Raw genomic sequence first — 16228 nt, 5'->3', positions numbered from 1 at the left:
GGAATTGTGCTCACAGATCAAGGAGAGTATATAGTTCTTAGTTATTCAATTTGCACTTGTAAAGAATTAGGATTTATTTTAAAAGAGCTATACTTTGTTCTTTCAGTCCTACAAATCCAATTACTGAGGAGATAGATTGGGTTTTGAAATCACTCTGAACACATTTTCTTCTGCATTTATTTTAAACTTCCTTTTAATTACATTTCTACAAAATTGAAAAGACAATCACAAATATAAAACCCTGTCAACTGAGATAATATACATACAACAAAATAGATTAAAGAAAAATGTATAACATGAAAAATGTAAATCATACCTAACAGATTGTAATATGATGACTATATCTTCTCAGTGTCTAACCAGTTAATAACAAATAGGTCTTATTTAGATAAGAATAGATAGCATTCTTAGTCCTAGATAGAGTCATGAATTCAAATTATAACTTGCATAAAAGTTTAAGTAAATATAAAATGGATATCAAATCAATCTACATAAATCTGAAAACTCTGATATTTTAATTGCATACAGTTGCACTGAGTAAAAAATTTAGCAACAAGACATCCACACCTGTGTGATGGGATGTAAATACCCCACATCAGTCCCAAATGGGTTAAAGGACTGAGCCCAGGTAGCCCCACCCTGCCAGACCTGCAAAGCATGCTCCAACTGGAGAGGAAGCTTAAACAGGTGCAACCTAGCTTAGAAGGAGGGAGGAAGACAAACCTAGTCTGAGGGCTCCGAAACCAGGGTTCAAAAGAAGCATCTCTGTGAGCAATAGGACTGCCTACTGAGTCCGGTTGGACCTGAAGGTTTAGTTGTCTTTTCTTTTATCTTGTATTGGACTTGGAGCCATAGGGAGAGATGGATGTTAGGAAGTGACCTGCAGGGGTAACTCTGAAGACACTCCAAGTGATTGGCTCTCAAAGGGCCCTGGGTCAAAGCGTGGCGGGGAGACTGGCCTCCCTTACAAACTTCCCCTGCTGCAGTAAGGGCACAAGCCTCATTCCCATCCCACTCCCCCTCTGGTAAGAAAAGGGCAAGGACGCTGAAAACCCAAAGTGTAGCTAAGCCCATACACTGGTGAGGAATTGGATTGAAAGACCTTCCTGCTGGGAGTTGAGGCTGGACACTAGATGTGTTACCCACTAGCCCACCTGGCCCTCTGAGGCTTTCTGTTACAACCTGACATAACCAAGGCCTGGGGAATAGAGACAAAGTTATTTTTTCTTCCTTTACATTTCTTTCCTGATAAAATGTTTTTAAAGTGTACATTTGAGCAATAAACCATCCTTAATTATTTATTTTTCTTAATATTTGTAAAGTGTTAAAAAGTGATTTAGAGAATAAATGTTGTTACTACAGTACAACACAATTAACATTTCTGCCTAAGTAGAAAGAGAGGTAGATTTCCACCTATGATGCCTTTTGTTTTGGTGGCAAATGCCACAATATGAGTAATAGAATAAGTGAAATTAGAAACAGTAAACATCTATTAGACCTCCTAGTTCATGTATCAGGGTTATTCTTTAGAGGGTATTACTATATTTATGTAGTGACATAAATATGCACAATACTTAATATGCAAAAAATAAGGTGGTATCTCAGATATACTGCTACAGACAAAGAATGCACAGTATAGTTTGTATCAGAGAGGTGCAAGGGTCAACTGATAAGGTGCCCTTAAGCCATATTTCGGGCTTCTGTGATCCTGGGTCAGAAGTATACCAGACCTGTCACCCAATGTAAGTTTAGGAACTAAAAAGCTTCCTATAATTCCCCTCCACTAGGGAAAACATTCTCTTGCCAGCTATGCTAGCTTCAGGATCCCTTTCTGTTGGTGGTGCAGAGGAGAGTGGCAACAGCCCAGGATCTGGTTGGAAAAACTACAGTTTAAGGGCTTAAGCTTGTAAAGTGCTGAGCACTCTAGCCCCAATCCAACAAAGCACATAAGAACATGCTTTAACAATTTGTGTAGTCCCCTCAATTTCGGTGTTGTATGTACTTATGTACATTGCAGGGACAGGGCTAGAGATGCTCACCACTTAGTTAACAAAAAATGGGTAACAGGAACAATGGAGAACAAGTGAACACATGGATTACTACATGGCTCAGACAATCTTCTATCTATTCTGCTGTGCTATCCCTGTGACTGGTCAGCATTTAATGTTCGGGAGACTTTTGGATCAGATCCTCTAGGTCAGAGGTGATGTAACACTCCCCACCCTCATCCACCACTATCCTGCCCCCCCACCCCTCCCCAAGTTAATATATTACTTAACTTGTGAAGAATGGTGGTTAGTATTTCATGTACACTTTTATCCTAGCCAATGTAACTGCCAGTCAATGCTTACTATTTTATATAAATGACTTAATCCTATTCTGAAATCCACTTATTTTTCTCAATAATGTCTTGTAGCAATGAGTTCTACAAGTGAATTAGTCTTGTGTAATTTAGGTGTTTATAGTTTTAAATGTTTTTTCTTTTAATTTAATTGGGTGTTCCCTTATTCCTGTATTCCAGGAAAAGGTAAATGGGGTACTTAACTGACTTTCTCTACACCTTCCATTATTCTGTGTATTTTATTTGCCTCCTCTGTGATAGTAATAAGAGTGAAAGAAATAAACCACTCTGCTCAGTCAATTTGTGATGCATGTGTCATAGATGTTCCATGAAGTCTATTTTGTATCATTAATTTAATGTGTTTGAAACACAGTTCTTTGAGATGACAGTTCTTGTTTTGCCATGCTCAATTTTAAATGACTCAAGGAAGAGAACTTCTGTAATTTTTTAAATTTGTTGTTGTTGTTATTGTTGTTGTTTTTGAATGGTGTCCCCACCAAGTTCCTAATAGAAGACTGATAGATTTACAGAGAAAAAGAAGAGACGTTAGGCCTCAGGCTAGGCCCACACTATGGACCTTACAGCTATACCACTGCAGCTGTGCCACTATAAGCTCTCCCATGTAGCTGCTCTGTTCTGGCAGGAGAGAGCTCTCCTGCCAGGATAATTAAACCACCCCAATGAGTGGCAGTAACTACGCTGGCAGCAGAGCATCTCCCAACAACAGAACGCTGCCCACACCAACACTTTTGTCAGTGAAACTTTTGTCGGTCGGGGGTGTGTGTTTTTTCACAGTCGTGACCGACAAAAGTTTTACTGACAAAAGTGCTGTTGTAGACGAAGCTTAATTCTCCACTTTCTCCCACCTTGGGAATATATTTAAACCTGTTCATTGTGATTGCAAAGTGGGTGAAAGATACTACCAAATAACAATGAGAATGTCACCTTAAACACTTATTGTTTTCCAGGGGGAAAGAATAGTTTTTACATGCCAATTGGACAGCACCAATGAAGATACAAATGGGAGGGAATATATAGTCATAATTAGTGGGAGTGACATTGTGTAGCATAAACAAAATCTATTTCCTGATTATCATAAAAATCAGATGACATTTTGCCTATTTGCATGTGCAAAAGTGTACATAAAACATTCATATTTCCAGTTTTACTAGTCATTTATATTGCACATATTAATTTACATCTGCAACCTGCATACATACTTACTGCATACTGAAATTGCAATTTTTAAAAGTTAAGTTCAATAGGAAGTCAAAATAACCCCTCCAGGATATTTTTTCCCTTGTAGAGGAACTGAAAAATAAACTTAGTAGTACAGTCACTTTGTAGTCAAAGAAAAAATGCTTTTGAAAGTAGAATACAGCAAAACAGCTTACATGTGGCAGATCAAAACTGTGAAAGTGATTGCTTTGCATGCTTAATACATCATTTTCTATTTGTGTTCTAGACTTCCATCACCTCTGTCAGTTCAGTTTTTAGTGATGCTGGAGAAAACTGCTGTCTCAGCTCATTCAGTTCAAACTGTTCTCTTTTCAGTAAACAATTCTCACTTTGCAGAAGTACATTTTACTTGTCTGAAAGTGAGGAAATAATATTCCTAAACTCAGTTGTTTGTCCTGTAAAATGCATATTTATGATATTATGGCTACCTATCTAATTCCGGTCTATTGGCTGAAGACAAGATGTGAGCCCTTTTTGTGAGTGAGAAACACTTGATATTTCACAAAACTGTTACCCAAGAACTTTTTTCCTTGCATCAGTAACCTTATTTTGTGTATTTATCTTCAAGTTCCTTTTGTGAGTTATTTAAAAATAGATTGATAGATCATGCAAATAGTTTGATACACATTACAACATCTTACCACAACTAACTTCTTGCTTGATTAATGTACAGTATCTGCAATGGGTAAAATCAGTCATCTGACAAGTAAAGCTATTGTTGCTGTTGTAACCAACAAGTCTTTCGAACAAGAAATCCAGTCACTATATTTTACTTGAAAACAGCAAGGTGCATATTGTTGTAAATCAGAGAAGGAAAGGTATAATCTCTAGCTGATCAGCTTGCTACTTTTGAAAAATAATGCAATAACATTTGGGGCAGTAGCTCCCCTGTCACTAAATATTCAGATCCAAGAAGGGAGAACGAGCAGATTAAACAATCGCTGCTTTCTAGAGTGGTAATATCATGCAGCTCTACGGGTTTATACATCCCAGAAGTGGGAATTGGCACAGAAAAATATTGAAGAATTTATCCGTTCCATATGTGCACTCTTGTTACATCAATACAGAGTAAATAACACGCAACTGTGACTTATGGGGTTTAAATTCCACTCAAATATTAGTTGATATAATTACCAGAACTTTTTGATACATTAAAGCCTGATAATTCAAACATTCTTTTTTATTTTTACATAATACATGGATACCAATCCCAGATCATTTTTGGCATGAGTGACTGCTCCATTACTCCCACCTGTTGCTGTGTTGCTGTTGCCTTTCTGACATACTTTCTTCCGTTTATTGCTCACACATTTATCCCTTGCTTTATTCCTCTGCCAGTGATGGTTCTTTCCCTCAGCTGCACCCTTTCTCTCCATTTCTCACCAGTTTTCTTTGTCTGGTCAGGAGAGAGCTCATCCTTACTCCCATAGCCCCAGGTGTTCACTGGAGCAGGTCACATCTCAAACAGCCTCCTCTTCACTAATGAAGTCATCTCCCCCTCTGATGCTGTTAGCCTTCTTTACGCTTGCTAATTTCGAGGTAATTTATTCATTGTTGTTCTAGCTCCTATTCTGGAAACCAGGATTTATAAACACCTCAAACAACTTCTTTTTATTGCTATTTAGTAACATTTGTTCTGACTAAAATGTAAAACAATAATTGAAGTTATTTTCAAACCATTTGTTAGTCCTCAATTCTTTACCTGAAAATGTTATATTGAAACCTTCATAGGAGATTGAAAAGTCAGATATAAATCGAAGCTGTGCAGAGAAGTTTCCAAAGAGGCCAGCTTTAATTGTAGGGGGTAACACTGAGCCAGTTAATCTCGCCACTGGTTCTGTGAAGCTGCCATCTTCAGTGATAAGCAAATAGTCATGAGAACTCTCAAGGTGAAAGGTGTGAAAGACCAACTGTACTCCTGGAAGAAAAAAAACGTGAGGGAGTGTTAAAAGGTAAAGGTATAGAATTGGAATATAAGGTAGTTATTTGCTGCTGTATCTGAGATAGTTTTCTTTGTCTGGCTATACCGAAAGAAGGACAAGATACACTTGATATGGATTTAATCAGGGCACAACTTTATTATTAGATATCTGGGACTACCCAGCATTTAAAAGTGTACAGTAAAGGCAACTCCATGTTCATTCATATAAATACCTGTGGCTTCCAACAGCCCCCCTTCATTTTCCATCCAGGTTCCCCAACTAGCCCATGGCTTGGACCTTACCATCCACCCCCCCCCCCCTCTTAGGATGGTTCATGTGGGCTATAAGAAAGGGTACCAATCATAGAAGCCCAAAACCTTCTCCCTGTTCTATTTCTTTAACCAGCACCTCCTTTTTTAAGTCCTTCACCAGGCCATTTATCTGGTCACTGGATGCCTTCCCTGTGGAGTAACTGCACTTGACATCCGCCCCACACTTACAAAATGAGTTGCGACATATAACAATCCCATTTTCTCCTCACTATAATAGGTCCTCCCTGACACCCGCTCTGGGGAAGGCGAGAAAATCCCCACTGTACTGAAGCCACTATAGTGCTGAGGGAAAAATGCCTTCTCAGCCCCCCTAAAAAGAAGAGACTAGTGCAATACCCACATCAGGTCCTAACCCAACCTGATATTAGCACCTCGAAAGGACGGATGGAGGGTGCTGCATTGCCTACTGCATGGTGAAAGGGCTTTTAATGCCCAGGCTTGACCCTTTTAAAGGCTTCCACACTTACATTCCCAGGGGATGAGTCAGCGTCACCACGCTGACCCCCACCCACCTTTTTGCAGCAGCTTCTGATCTCTTTCCCCGCCCTCCACCATAAAGCATTGCTACCCCTCCTCCAGCAAGCCCGGACAATGCCCCCCCTGCTTCAGGTGCAATGCGGTTATTCGCTTTACACACAGGTGATACAGACTGAAAACCTTCAAGAGATATAGAAGGAAAAACAATCAAGAGATTGTGGTCTAGTTGACAGAGCACTGGACTGCCCCTAGCTTGCTTGTTTTTGTGGGCAACTCACATAACTTCCCTGGGATTCATTTTCCCCATTTGTACAAGAGAAATAATAATATTACTTGACACACAGGAAAATTGTAAGAATTAATTGTTAATTTATGTACAACACTTAGAAAAGCAGAAGCCATATACATAGGGCATACAAAGCATTATTATTATTTCATATGCACAGGGTATTCATGTGTAACTGCATGAATACAATATGGTTGAATACAGGTATCTGAGTGCATGTCTGATGAGTGCACCTATATGCTCTGTGTCCAAAGAGTATCCATAAATATGATCAATTTGTTCAGGTGGGTGGGTTTTCAAGGTCATCAAATGCTAAACCAATGTTCTGCACTTGGCCATTCTGAAACCCTCACTGGTTTAGGAGCTCCATGAAATCTGAATCAAGATCTCTAACACTGTCATTCCTACCATTACACATACCAAAAAGGTATTCATTTCCCTAATAGCCTTTATCCTTAAATCTATACCTAAGTCCCAGGTGCTTGCCTACAGTGATCATCCTCTCAACTCCCTGGATGCAATTCCTTTGGAGATAGGGAAGAGAAAAGGAAATGCTGAAAGAGTGCCTTTTCAGAATAATTACTGTAATTGTTAGAGACTGATGTTTCTTCTCTTTATAGTAAGGCTGTCATGAGCACTATGTGAGGCCAACTTTCAATTTACTAGACTATCCAGATATCCCCCCATAATCTAGGAATAAAAATATTTCATTATTGAGGTCAGTCCTTCCATTTCTGGCCTGAAGTGTCAATTGCTGACATTGTATTATGATCACATTCTATCCACTTTAAAACAATTTTACTGCAGAGTCTGTACTATTGTTGGGACAATTATCTCCCCACTTCAGTGTTTTACAATGTTTGCAAAATTTATAGTCTTGAATTACTTTGAAAAACAAAAAATCTTTTCTGCTGCTCAGTATGAGGGAAATAAAATCAGAAAGCTTCTCTAAAATGATATCAACTTTAACAGACTAGCTCAAATATTCAATTATAGAATTATCTCAAAGGGTGGTCCCTCATTGATAAAAGTGTCTATAATTTACCTAGAAGAGTTTTTATTAAGTTGAAGACTAATGTGAATCAACACAAAAATAACAATTTATGGCCTTATTGGTTTGGTATTTATTTAAATGGCAGCTAATGCATTTATTTGTATGGCAATTAAAAATGCTCTTTTTAATAATTCCAGGTATATATAGAATATGCTACATTTCTCTGTCTTCCCATTTTTCATATATTCATAGAGTTTATAGCCAGAATGGACCATCAGATCATCTAGTCTGATTTCCTGCAATATCACAGGCTACAGGGGGAGGGATAGCTCAGTGGTTTGAGCATTAGCCTGTTAAACCCAGGGTTGTGAGTTCAATTCTTGTCTGGGGCAAAATCAATACTTGGTCCTGCTAGTGAAAGCAGGGGGCTGGACTCAATGACCTTTCAGGGTCCCTTCCAGCTCTAGGAGATCGGTATATCTCCTGATATGATATTATATTATATTTCATCCAGTTTCGCCAGTATTGAGTGCAATATCCCAAAAGCATATCGTCCAACAAGGCATCCTGTCTTGATTTGAAGACAAAGGATGGAGAATCAGCCACTTCCCTTGATAGTTTTTTTTCTCTAGTTAACCACCCTCATTGTTAAAAAATTGCACCTTATTTCCCATTTGAATTTGTCTGGGTGAGATTCCAGACACCAGTTTTTGTTATGGCTTTCTCCGCTACATTAAAGGAACTTTTAATACCCACTATATTCTCACAATGAACAACAAACTAATCAATAAAGTCAACCAAAGGGAGACAATTCCATTTTAAGACAATTTTAGAATTTATTTTCATTCTGCAGTGTATGTGACTTCATGACAGATCACTCCAAATCAGGCAGAGAAGGGATTTAAACTTGGGTTTTCTACATCACAAACCAGCACCCTAAACCCCGGGTTATAGAGAAAGAGCCAGCATGTCTGTCTCTACTTCTCTTTCTTTCTTCTCCTCACAACAAAAGATTTGTGGAAACTGATACAGCTTTGACAAAACAGCGTACTTTGAGAAAAAGTTTCTGAATGGCTCTACTAATAAGTCACCTCTCAATCTTCTTTTGATAGGCTACACACTTGAGATCAAGTCTCTCACTGTAAAACATTGTCTCCTTGAATAATTTTTGTGGCTCTTTTCTGCACCTGCTCCAACCTTACAGCATCCTTTTTAAAATATGGACACCAGAACTGTACTCGTTCTTCCAGTACTGGTCTCAACAATGCCATATACAAAGATAAAATCACCTCTCAGCTCCTGTTTATCCCAATGATTGCATTAGCACTTTTTCCCTCACAGCATCGCACTGGAAGTTCGTGTTGAGTTGCCTGTCTACTAAATCCCCCCTAAATCCTTTTCAGAGTGACTGCTTTCCAGGGGACTGTATTCTGTAGATATAGCATACATTCCTTGAACCTGGATGTTTAACTTTTCACTGGGCTGTATTAAAAAGAATATGTTGTTTGAATGGGCCCAGTTTACAAAGCAATCAAGATAGCTCTGTATGACTGTCCTGTCTTAACAATTATTTTCCACACCAATCTTTGTGTCATCCAGAAATTTTATCAGCAGTGATTTTATATTTATTTCCAGATCATTGATGAAAATGTGGAATAGTGTCTGGCCTGGTACTGATCCCTGTAGAACCCCACTAAACATTTGATGACAGTTCCCCATTGACAACCACTTTTTGAGATCTCTGTTAGCCAATAATAAAACCATTTTATGTATGCTTTATTGATATTTTATAGTGCTAATATTTTAATTGAAATATCATGCAGTACTAAGTAGTATGCCTTACAAAACTTTAGTATATCAGTGCAGTTGTTTTCATCAACCAAACTTGTAATCTCAAAGAAAGAAATCATGTTTGTTTGAAAAGACCTATTTAATATAAAATCCTGTTGACAGACATTAAAGAATTAAAGGATAGGAATATATGTATTGTGACAAAGTTCCTCCTCTGCCTTGGGGAGTCCTGCACTTTCTGGCAGATTTGCTTGCCTCAGAGGTTCACGGTAGCCCCCAGTTTGGCCACTTTTGTTAGAGGCTCAAACCTGCCATTCACTCAGCTAACCTCATCACTGGCCAGCATGGGGGAAATGGAGAACAATCTCCGCAGGCTCTGTTGTCCCATCTAGTGGGTCGGGGACAGGCCAGATCCCTTTCCAAATTAGACCTTCCCATCTGGTGTTTCTCACAGATCAGGTCAACTCCTCATGTGTCCGATAGGGAGTTGAGGGGATAAAGGGAACCCGAGCCCGCCCTCTACACCAGATTCCAGCCCAGGGCCCTGTGGAGAGCAGCTGTCTACAATGCCCCCTGTATCAGCTGCTTGACAGCTATAACTCCCTGGGCTACTTCCCCATGGCCTCCTCCCATCACCTTCTTTATCCTCACTGCAGGACTTTCCTCCTGAAGCCTGATAACACTTGTACTCCTCAGTCCTCTAGCAGCACACCTTCTCACTCCCTGCTCCTTGTGTACCCCCCACTAACTGACGGGAGGACTTTTTTAAAACCAGTGCCCTGATTAGCCTGCCTGTCTTAATTGATTCTAGCAAGTTCTTAATTGGCTCCAGGTGTCTTAATTAGTTTGCCTGTCTTAATTGGTTCTAGCAGGTTCCTGATTGCTCTCGAGCAGCCCCTACTCTGGTCACTCAGGGAACAGAAAACTATTCATCCATTGACCAGTATATTTGCCTTCTATCAGACTCCTGCACCCAACTGGTCTGGGTCTGTCACAGTATCATTTGAATTCTATATCAGAGTTTCCATTATTTTGCCTGAAGAGTGATGTTCAGCTAAAAAAATGGTTACCTACATTCCTGTAACTGTTGTTCTTTGAGATGTGTTGCTTGTGTCCATTCCAAGTAGATGTGTGCATGCCACATGCACAGTCGTCGGAGGGTTTTCCCCCTAGTAGTAACCTATTAGGTTGGCTGTGGAGCTCCCTGGGGTTGCGCCTTCATGGCAGTGAATATAAGTCCCTGTAGACCCACCGCCTCTTCAGTTCCTTTTTGCCGGATACTCCAACAGAGGGGCAGGCGGGTGGGCCTTGGAATGGACAGGAGCAACACATCTCAAAGAACAGTTATGAGAAATTAGGTAATTGTTTTTTCTTCTTCAAGTGCTTGCACATGTCAATTCCAAGTAGGCGACTCCCAAGCATCTCCTAGAAGGAGGGGTCAACCAGTCACAGACTGCAGCACCGCTCTGCCAAATGCGGCATTGTCTCTGGCCTGCTGCATAATGGCATAGTGTGATGTATGTAAAGGTGTGGATTGATGACCACATCGCTGCCCTGCAGATATCTTGAATGGGGACTTGCACCAGGAACGCTGCCGAGGATGCCTGCACCCTTGTCAAGCATGCCATCAGTGCAGGTGTAGATATCTTTGCTAGGTTGTAGCATGACTTGATACAGCCCGTGATCTATGAAGAGATTATTTGGGACAAAACTGGAAGCCCCTTCATCCGCTCCACAATCTCAATGAAGAGTTGTGTTGATTTCTAAAACAGCTTTATTCTTTCAGTGTAAAAGGCTAACACTCACCTGACATCCAGGGAGTGGAACCTTCACCCACTGTTGCTGGTGTGAGTCTTAGGAAAGAACACTGGAAAAAAATATGTCTGGGTTCACATGGAATTGCGAAAATACCTTTGGGAGAAAGTCTGCGTGTCGCCACAACTGCGCCTTGTCATAATAGAAGACAGTATATTGGGGTTCAGAAGTCAAGGCCTTAAGCTCAAGCAGCATCATGGCTGAAGTTATAGCCACCAAGAATGCTACTTTCCAGGAAAAGTAGAGAAGAGAGGACATTGCTAGGGGCTTGAAGGGAGGGCCCATCAGTCTTGAAAGCACCAGGCTGAGATCCCATGCGGGGACTGGTTGTCTTACTTGACGGTACAGTCTATCTAGTCCTTTGAGGAAGCGGCCAACCATGGGTTAGGAAAAAACAAATGACTGGCTGAACTGGGATGGAAAGCTGAGATAGCGGCCAGTTGCACCTTTATTAATGACACAGACAGACCTTGCTGTTTCAGGTATAGTAAATAGTCCAGAATAAAGGGAATTGATGACTGTAAAGATGGAGTGCCCTTTTGTAATGGCCAAATAGAGAATCTCTTCCATTTAGCCAAATATGTGCCCCTAGTGGATGGTTTCCTCCTGCCAAGGAGAACTTCTCTAACAGGGTCTGAGCATGTGAGCTCCAAGGGATTTAGCCATGGAGTTCCATGCCATGAGGTGGAGAGACTCTATATTGGGATGCTGGAGGCAGCTGTGGTCCTGCATGATCAAGTTTGGGACCAGGGACAGGGTTATCAGTGTGTCCACCAACAGGTCTAGAAACATAGTGAACCAGTGCTGGCATGGCCACATTGGTGTAATTAAAATCATTAATGCTCCCTCTCTTCTGATCTTCAGCAGGACCTTGTGTACAAGTGGGAAAGGGTATGAACACATATAGCGGGTGGTCCTTCAAAGGGAAGAGAAAACATCTGTGAGGGATGTGATTCAGGAAGGAGCAAAACAGGTGACACTTTCTATTGTGCTTTGCCATGAACAAATCTATCTGGGGAAATCCCCACTGTTGGAAGATGTTCATGACATCCAGGCAGGGGGACTACTCATGATTGTGAAGTGACCTGCTGAGATGAGCGGCCAGTTCGTTCTGAGAACCCAAAAGGTACGATGCCTCTAGATGTATTGAATGGGCAATACAGAAGTCCCACAACTTGAACACTTACTGGCATAGGGGAGAGGAGCAAGCACCACCTTGTCTGTTTATCTAGAACATTGCTGCCACCTGCCATCCAGATGGGCTTGGAACATTTGGCAGGCAAGGCAAACTACTCTTAGCTCCCTGATGTTGATGTGTAGCAAAAGTTCTGCCTGGGACCAGAGGCCTTGAGTCCTGAGTCTTCCTAGATGTGCCCCACATCCCATCACCAACACATCTGTGACTAGAGACAACAAGGGTTGGGGCCGAGAGAAGGAAATTCCTGCACACACCACCTGCGGGTTGAGCCATGACAGGAGGGACTCGATAACCAGGGGAAGAAGTGTAACTGTTTTGTCTAGGTGGTCTCCGTTTGGCCTGTACACTGAGGCCAGCTAGGCCTGAAGAGGTTGGAGCCGAAGTTCCATGTGCTGTACTAAATATGTACAAGTGGCCATATGACCGAGCAGCTTCAGGCAATTTTGCACCATAGTAGTGGGGTATCATTGTAAGTCCTCTATGATGGCGCCCACATCAGAAAATGTGATTCTGGAAGGAATGCTTTGACTTGATCTGAGTCTAGGAGAGCCCTGATGAACTCTATCCTCTGGGTGAGGGTTAAAGTTGACTTTGACACATTCAGTATCAACCAGCTACAACCGACATGCATTTGGTGAACACCCGAGAGTCGAACGATAGCCCAAAAGGAAGAACCGTAAACTAATAATGGCTGTTGTTGACCATGAATTTGGGGTAGTGCGGACGCAAATCAATGGTATTGGCTTCCGGGAGCTATCCCAGAGTGTTCCATTGTGACCGCTGTGGACAGCACTTTGAACTCTAATGCACTAGCCAGGTACACAGGAAAAACCCCGGGAAATTTTTAATTTCATTTCCTGTTTGGCCAGCGTGGCAAACTCAGCAGCACAGGTCACCATGCAGTTCCCCCAGAATCATAGACAGTAGAATGTTTTTACGCTCCCCCTATCATCTTTGTCCCTGAGGTTATCACAGATTAGAAGGCAAAAAAACCCACACTCGCGATGACATGTTTTCCAAGCTCATGCAGTCCTCCCGCACTGATAGGGCACAGCTTAATGCATGGAGGCATTCAGTGGCAGAGGCCAGGGAAGAATTAAGTGAGCACGAAGAGCAGAGGCAGGATGTGATGCTGATGCTATTTGGGGAGCAAATGAACATGACGAAGCATCTGTTGGGGGAGCAAACGGACATGATGAACCATCTGTTGGAGCTGCAGGAAAGTCAACAAGAGTACAGACCCCCACTGCATCAACTGTATAACTGCCTACCCTCCTCCCCATGTTCCATAGCCTCCTTACCCAGATGCCCAAGAACGTGGGGGGGGAGAGGGGAGAGACTCTGGGCACCCAGCCACTCCACTCCAGAGGATGGCCCAAGCAACAGAAGGCTGTCCTTCAAACAGTTTTGATTTGTAGTGTGGCTACAATAAGCAATGTGGCCTTGTCCTTCCCTCCTCCCCCACCCCACCCAGGCTACCTTGTCCATTATCTCATTTTTTTTATTATTATTAATAGAGAAAGAATGCATGGTTTCAAAACAATAGTTACTTTATTTCAAAGGGGGAGGGTGGTTGGCTTACAGGGAATTAAAATCAACAAAGGGGACGGGTTTCCATCAAGGAGAAACACACACAACTGTCACACTGAAGCCTGCCAGTCATGAAACTGGTTTCCAAAGCCTCTCTGATGCGCAGTGCGCCTTGCTGTGCTCTTCTAATCGCCCTAGTGAATGGCTACTCAAAATCGGATGCCAGGCAATTTGCCTCAACCTCCCACCCCACCATAAATGTCTCCCCCTTACTTTCAAAGATATTATGGAGCACACAGCAAGCAGCAATAACAATGGGAATGTTGGTTGTGCTGAGGTCTGACCAACAGCGCCAGTGAGCTTTTAAACATCCAAAGGCACATTCTACCACCATTCTGTACTTGCTCAGCCTATAGTTGAACTGCTCCTTACTACTGTCTAGGCTTCATGAGCCCTGGGAGCAAGGGGTAGGCTGGGGTAGGTGCAACCATGCAGTGCTGCCAGCTGGCAGAGCAGCCTGAGGCAGAAGCCTTCAGCTCGTATGACATTCCAGGCAGGACTGAATCTCCATGAGACAAAACTTAAAGAAGAGAATGACCTGGAGTCTCTGGCTCCCATTCAGTGCTCTAAGAGGAGGATGGCCATGTCTGTCCGGGCACCCCTGATCGACCTCACTGAGGAGGATTCCAAGGAGTCCTCCCAGAGCACCAGTACCACATCTACCAGCAGCACCCAGAAGGACCAGAACAGATCCCCTGAGCTCATCGCTGGCGGCAGGAGAGCAGAGTTGCAGAGAAAGTGGTGGAGCCAGACCATGCCCTGAAGGTTGCTAGGAGCTGGGCAGGGAAGACATTCCCAGAACCCCCAGCTAAGCTACATGTCCGACGAGGATCGGTACCAGTCCTACTGCACCGTCTGCTGTGAAGGCAAGGAGCTGCTGTTGTGTAGCAATGTCAGCTGCTGCAGGTGCTTCTGTGTCAAATGCTTGGAGGTCCTGGTAGAGCAAGGTACCTTGGCCAAAGCAAAAGAGCAAGAGCCCTAGAGCGGTTACATGTGTCAACCACAGAAGTGCTATGGGGTGTTACAGCACCAGCCGGACTGGAATATACTGCTGCAAGACTTCTTCACCAGCGACAATGGACAGGAATATGATGCACCTAAAATCTAAAAAGGCCCGCACATTTCCCAGAGTCTCTACCCTTGATAACAGAACGTCAACGACTGCATTGGCTACTTGGATCACAGCAGCCCCCACAGTAGACTTGCCCGCAACAGCAGTGGTGATGGTGAGCTGAGCGGGCTCAATGCTCGCTGTGGTATGGCATCTGCACGGGTAACCCAGGAAAAAAGGCGAGAAACGATTGTCTGCCATTGCTTTCACAGAGGGAGGGGTCACTGACGAAATGTACCCAAAACCACCCGCGACAATGTTTTTGCCCCATCAGGCATTGGGAGCTTAACACAGAATTCCAATGGGTGGCGGAGATTGCAGGAACTGTGAGATAGCTACCCACAGTGCACCGCTCCATAAGTCGATGCTAGCCACGGTAGTGAGGACGCATTCTGCCAACTTAATGTGCTTAGTGGGGACATATGCAATCAACTGTATAAAATTGATTTCTAAAAATTGACTTCTATAACATCGACTTAATTTCATAGTGTAGACATACTCTAAGTTAAATATTTACAGGTACAAAGAGAAAGTCAACTGGGGGATCACTTGCTGTAGCAAGAGAGAAGAAAGCAGCTCCAATGACTGTCATGGGCAGTAAGAAAGAACTGAAGAGGTGGTAGGTCGGCAGGGACCTATATACACCGTCATGAAGGCATGACTCCAGGGGGCTCTACAGCCAACCTGACAGGTATTGCTAGGGGAAAAACCTTCCAACAACTGTGCATGTGGCATGTAGATACCTACTTGGAATCAACATGAGCAAGCACTCGAAGAAGAACTGGCCTTTAGTTATCCAGATCATCCCTCTTGTCCTTTCTGAATATTGACACAACTCCAGAACTTTTCCAGTCTTTAGGAATCTCCCTAGTCTTGGAAGATGTATTAAAAATGAACATCGGTGGGCCAAGTCTGTTAGGACTTTTAGGGTAAAGTTATCCAGCCTGCTGATTTTAAAATAGTTCTGTCCTGTAAATGTTGTTTAATGACCTCTTTAATTACAAATATATTGAAACACACTTCAACTTCCTCATGTGATATGAATACTTCATCTTCCTTCTTCCCAAATAAAAAACAGAAATAGGTCTTGGAAACTTCTGCCTTTTCTGCATCATTATTAACAATTTTATCC

At 42.3% G+C, this 16228-nt stretch overlaps 1 protein-coding gene across 1 annotated transcript in view; it reads right to left on the bottom strand.

Moving 5' to 3' along the window:
- Positions 1 to 16228, bottom strand: part of CSMD1 (CUB and Sushi multiple domains 1) — a 1946356-nt gene that overhangs the window by 453211 nt on the left and 1476917 nt on the right. Inside the window, exon 20 of the mRNA XM_054023823.1 lies at positions 5283 to 5498. Within this exon, the coding sequence (XP_053879798.1) occupies positions 5283 to 5498 (216 nt within the window). The remainder of the gene's footprint in view (positions 1 to 5282; positions 5499 to 16228) is intronic.

Source organism: Malaclemys terrapin, chromosome 3 (assembly GCF_027887155.1).
Source record: "Malaclemys terrapin pileata isolate rMalTer1 chromosome 3, rMalTer1.hap1, whole genome shotgun sequence".
NCBI lineage: Eukaryota > Metazoa > Chordata > Testudines > Emydidae > Malaclemys > Malaclemys terrapin.
The sequence above is the reverse complement of the archived record's forward strand: the minus strand, read 5'-3'. Positions and strand labels throughout refer to the sequence as shown.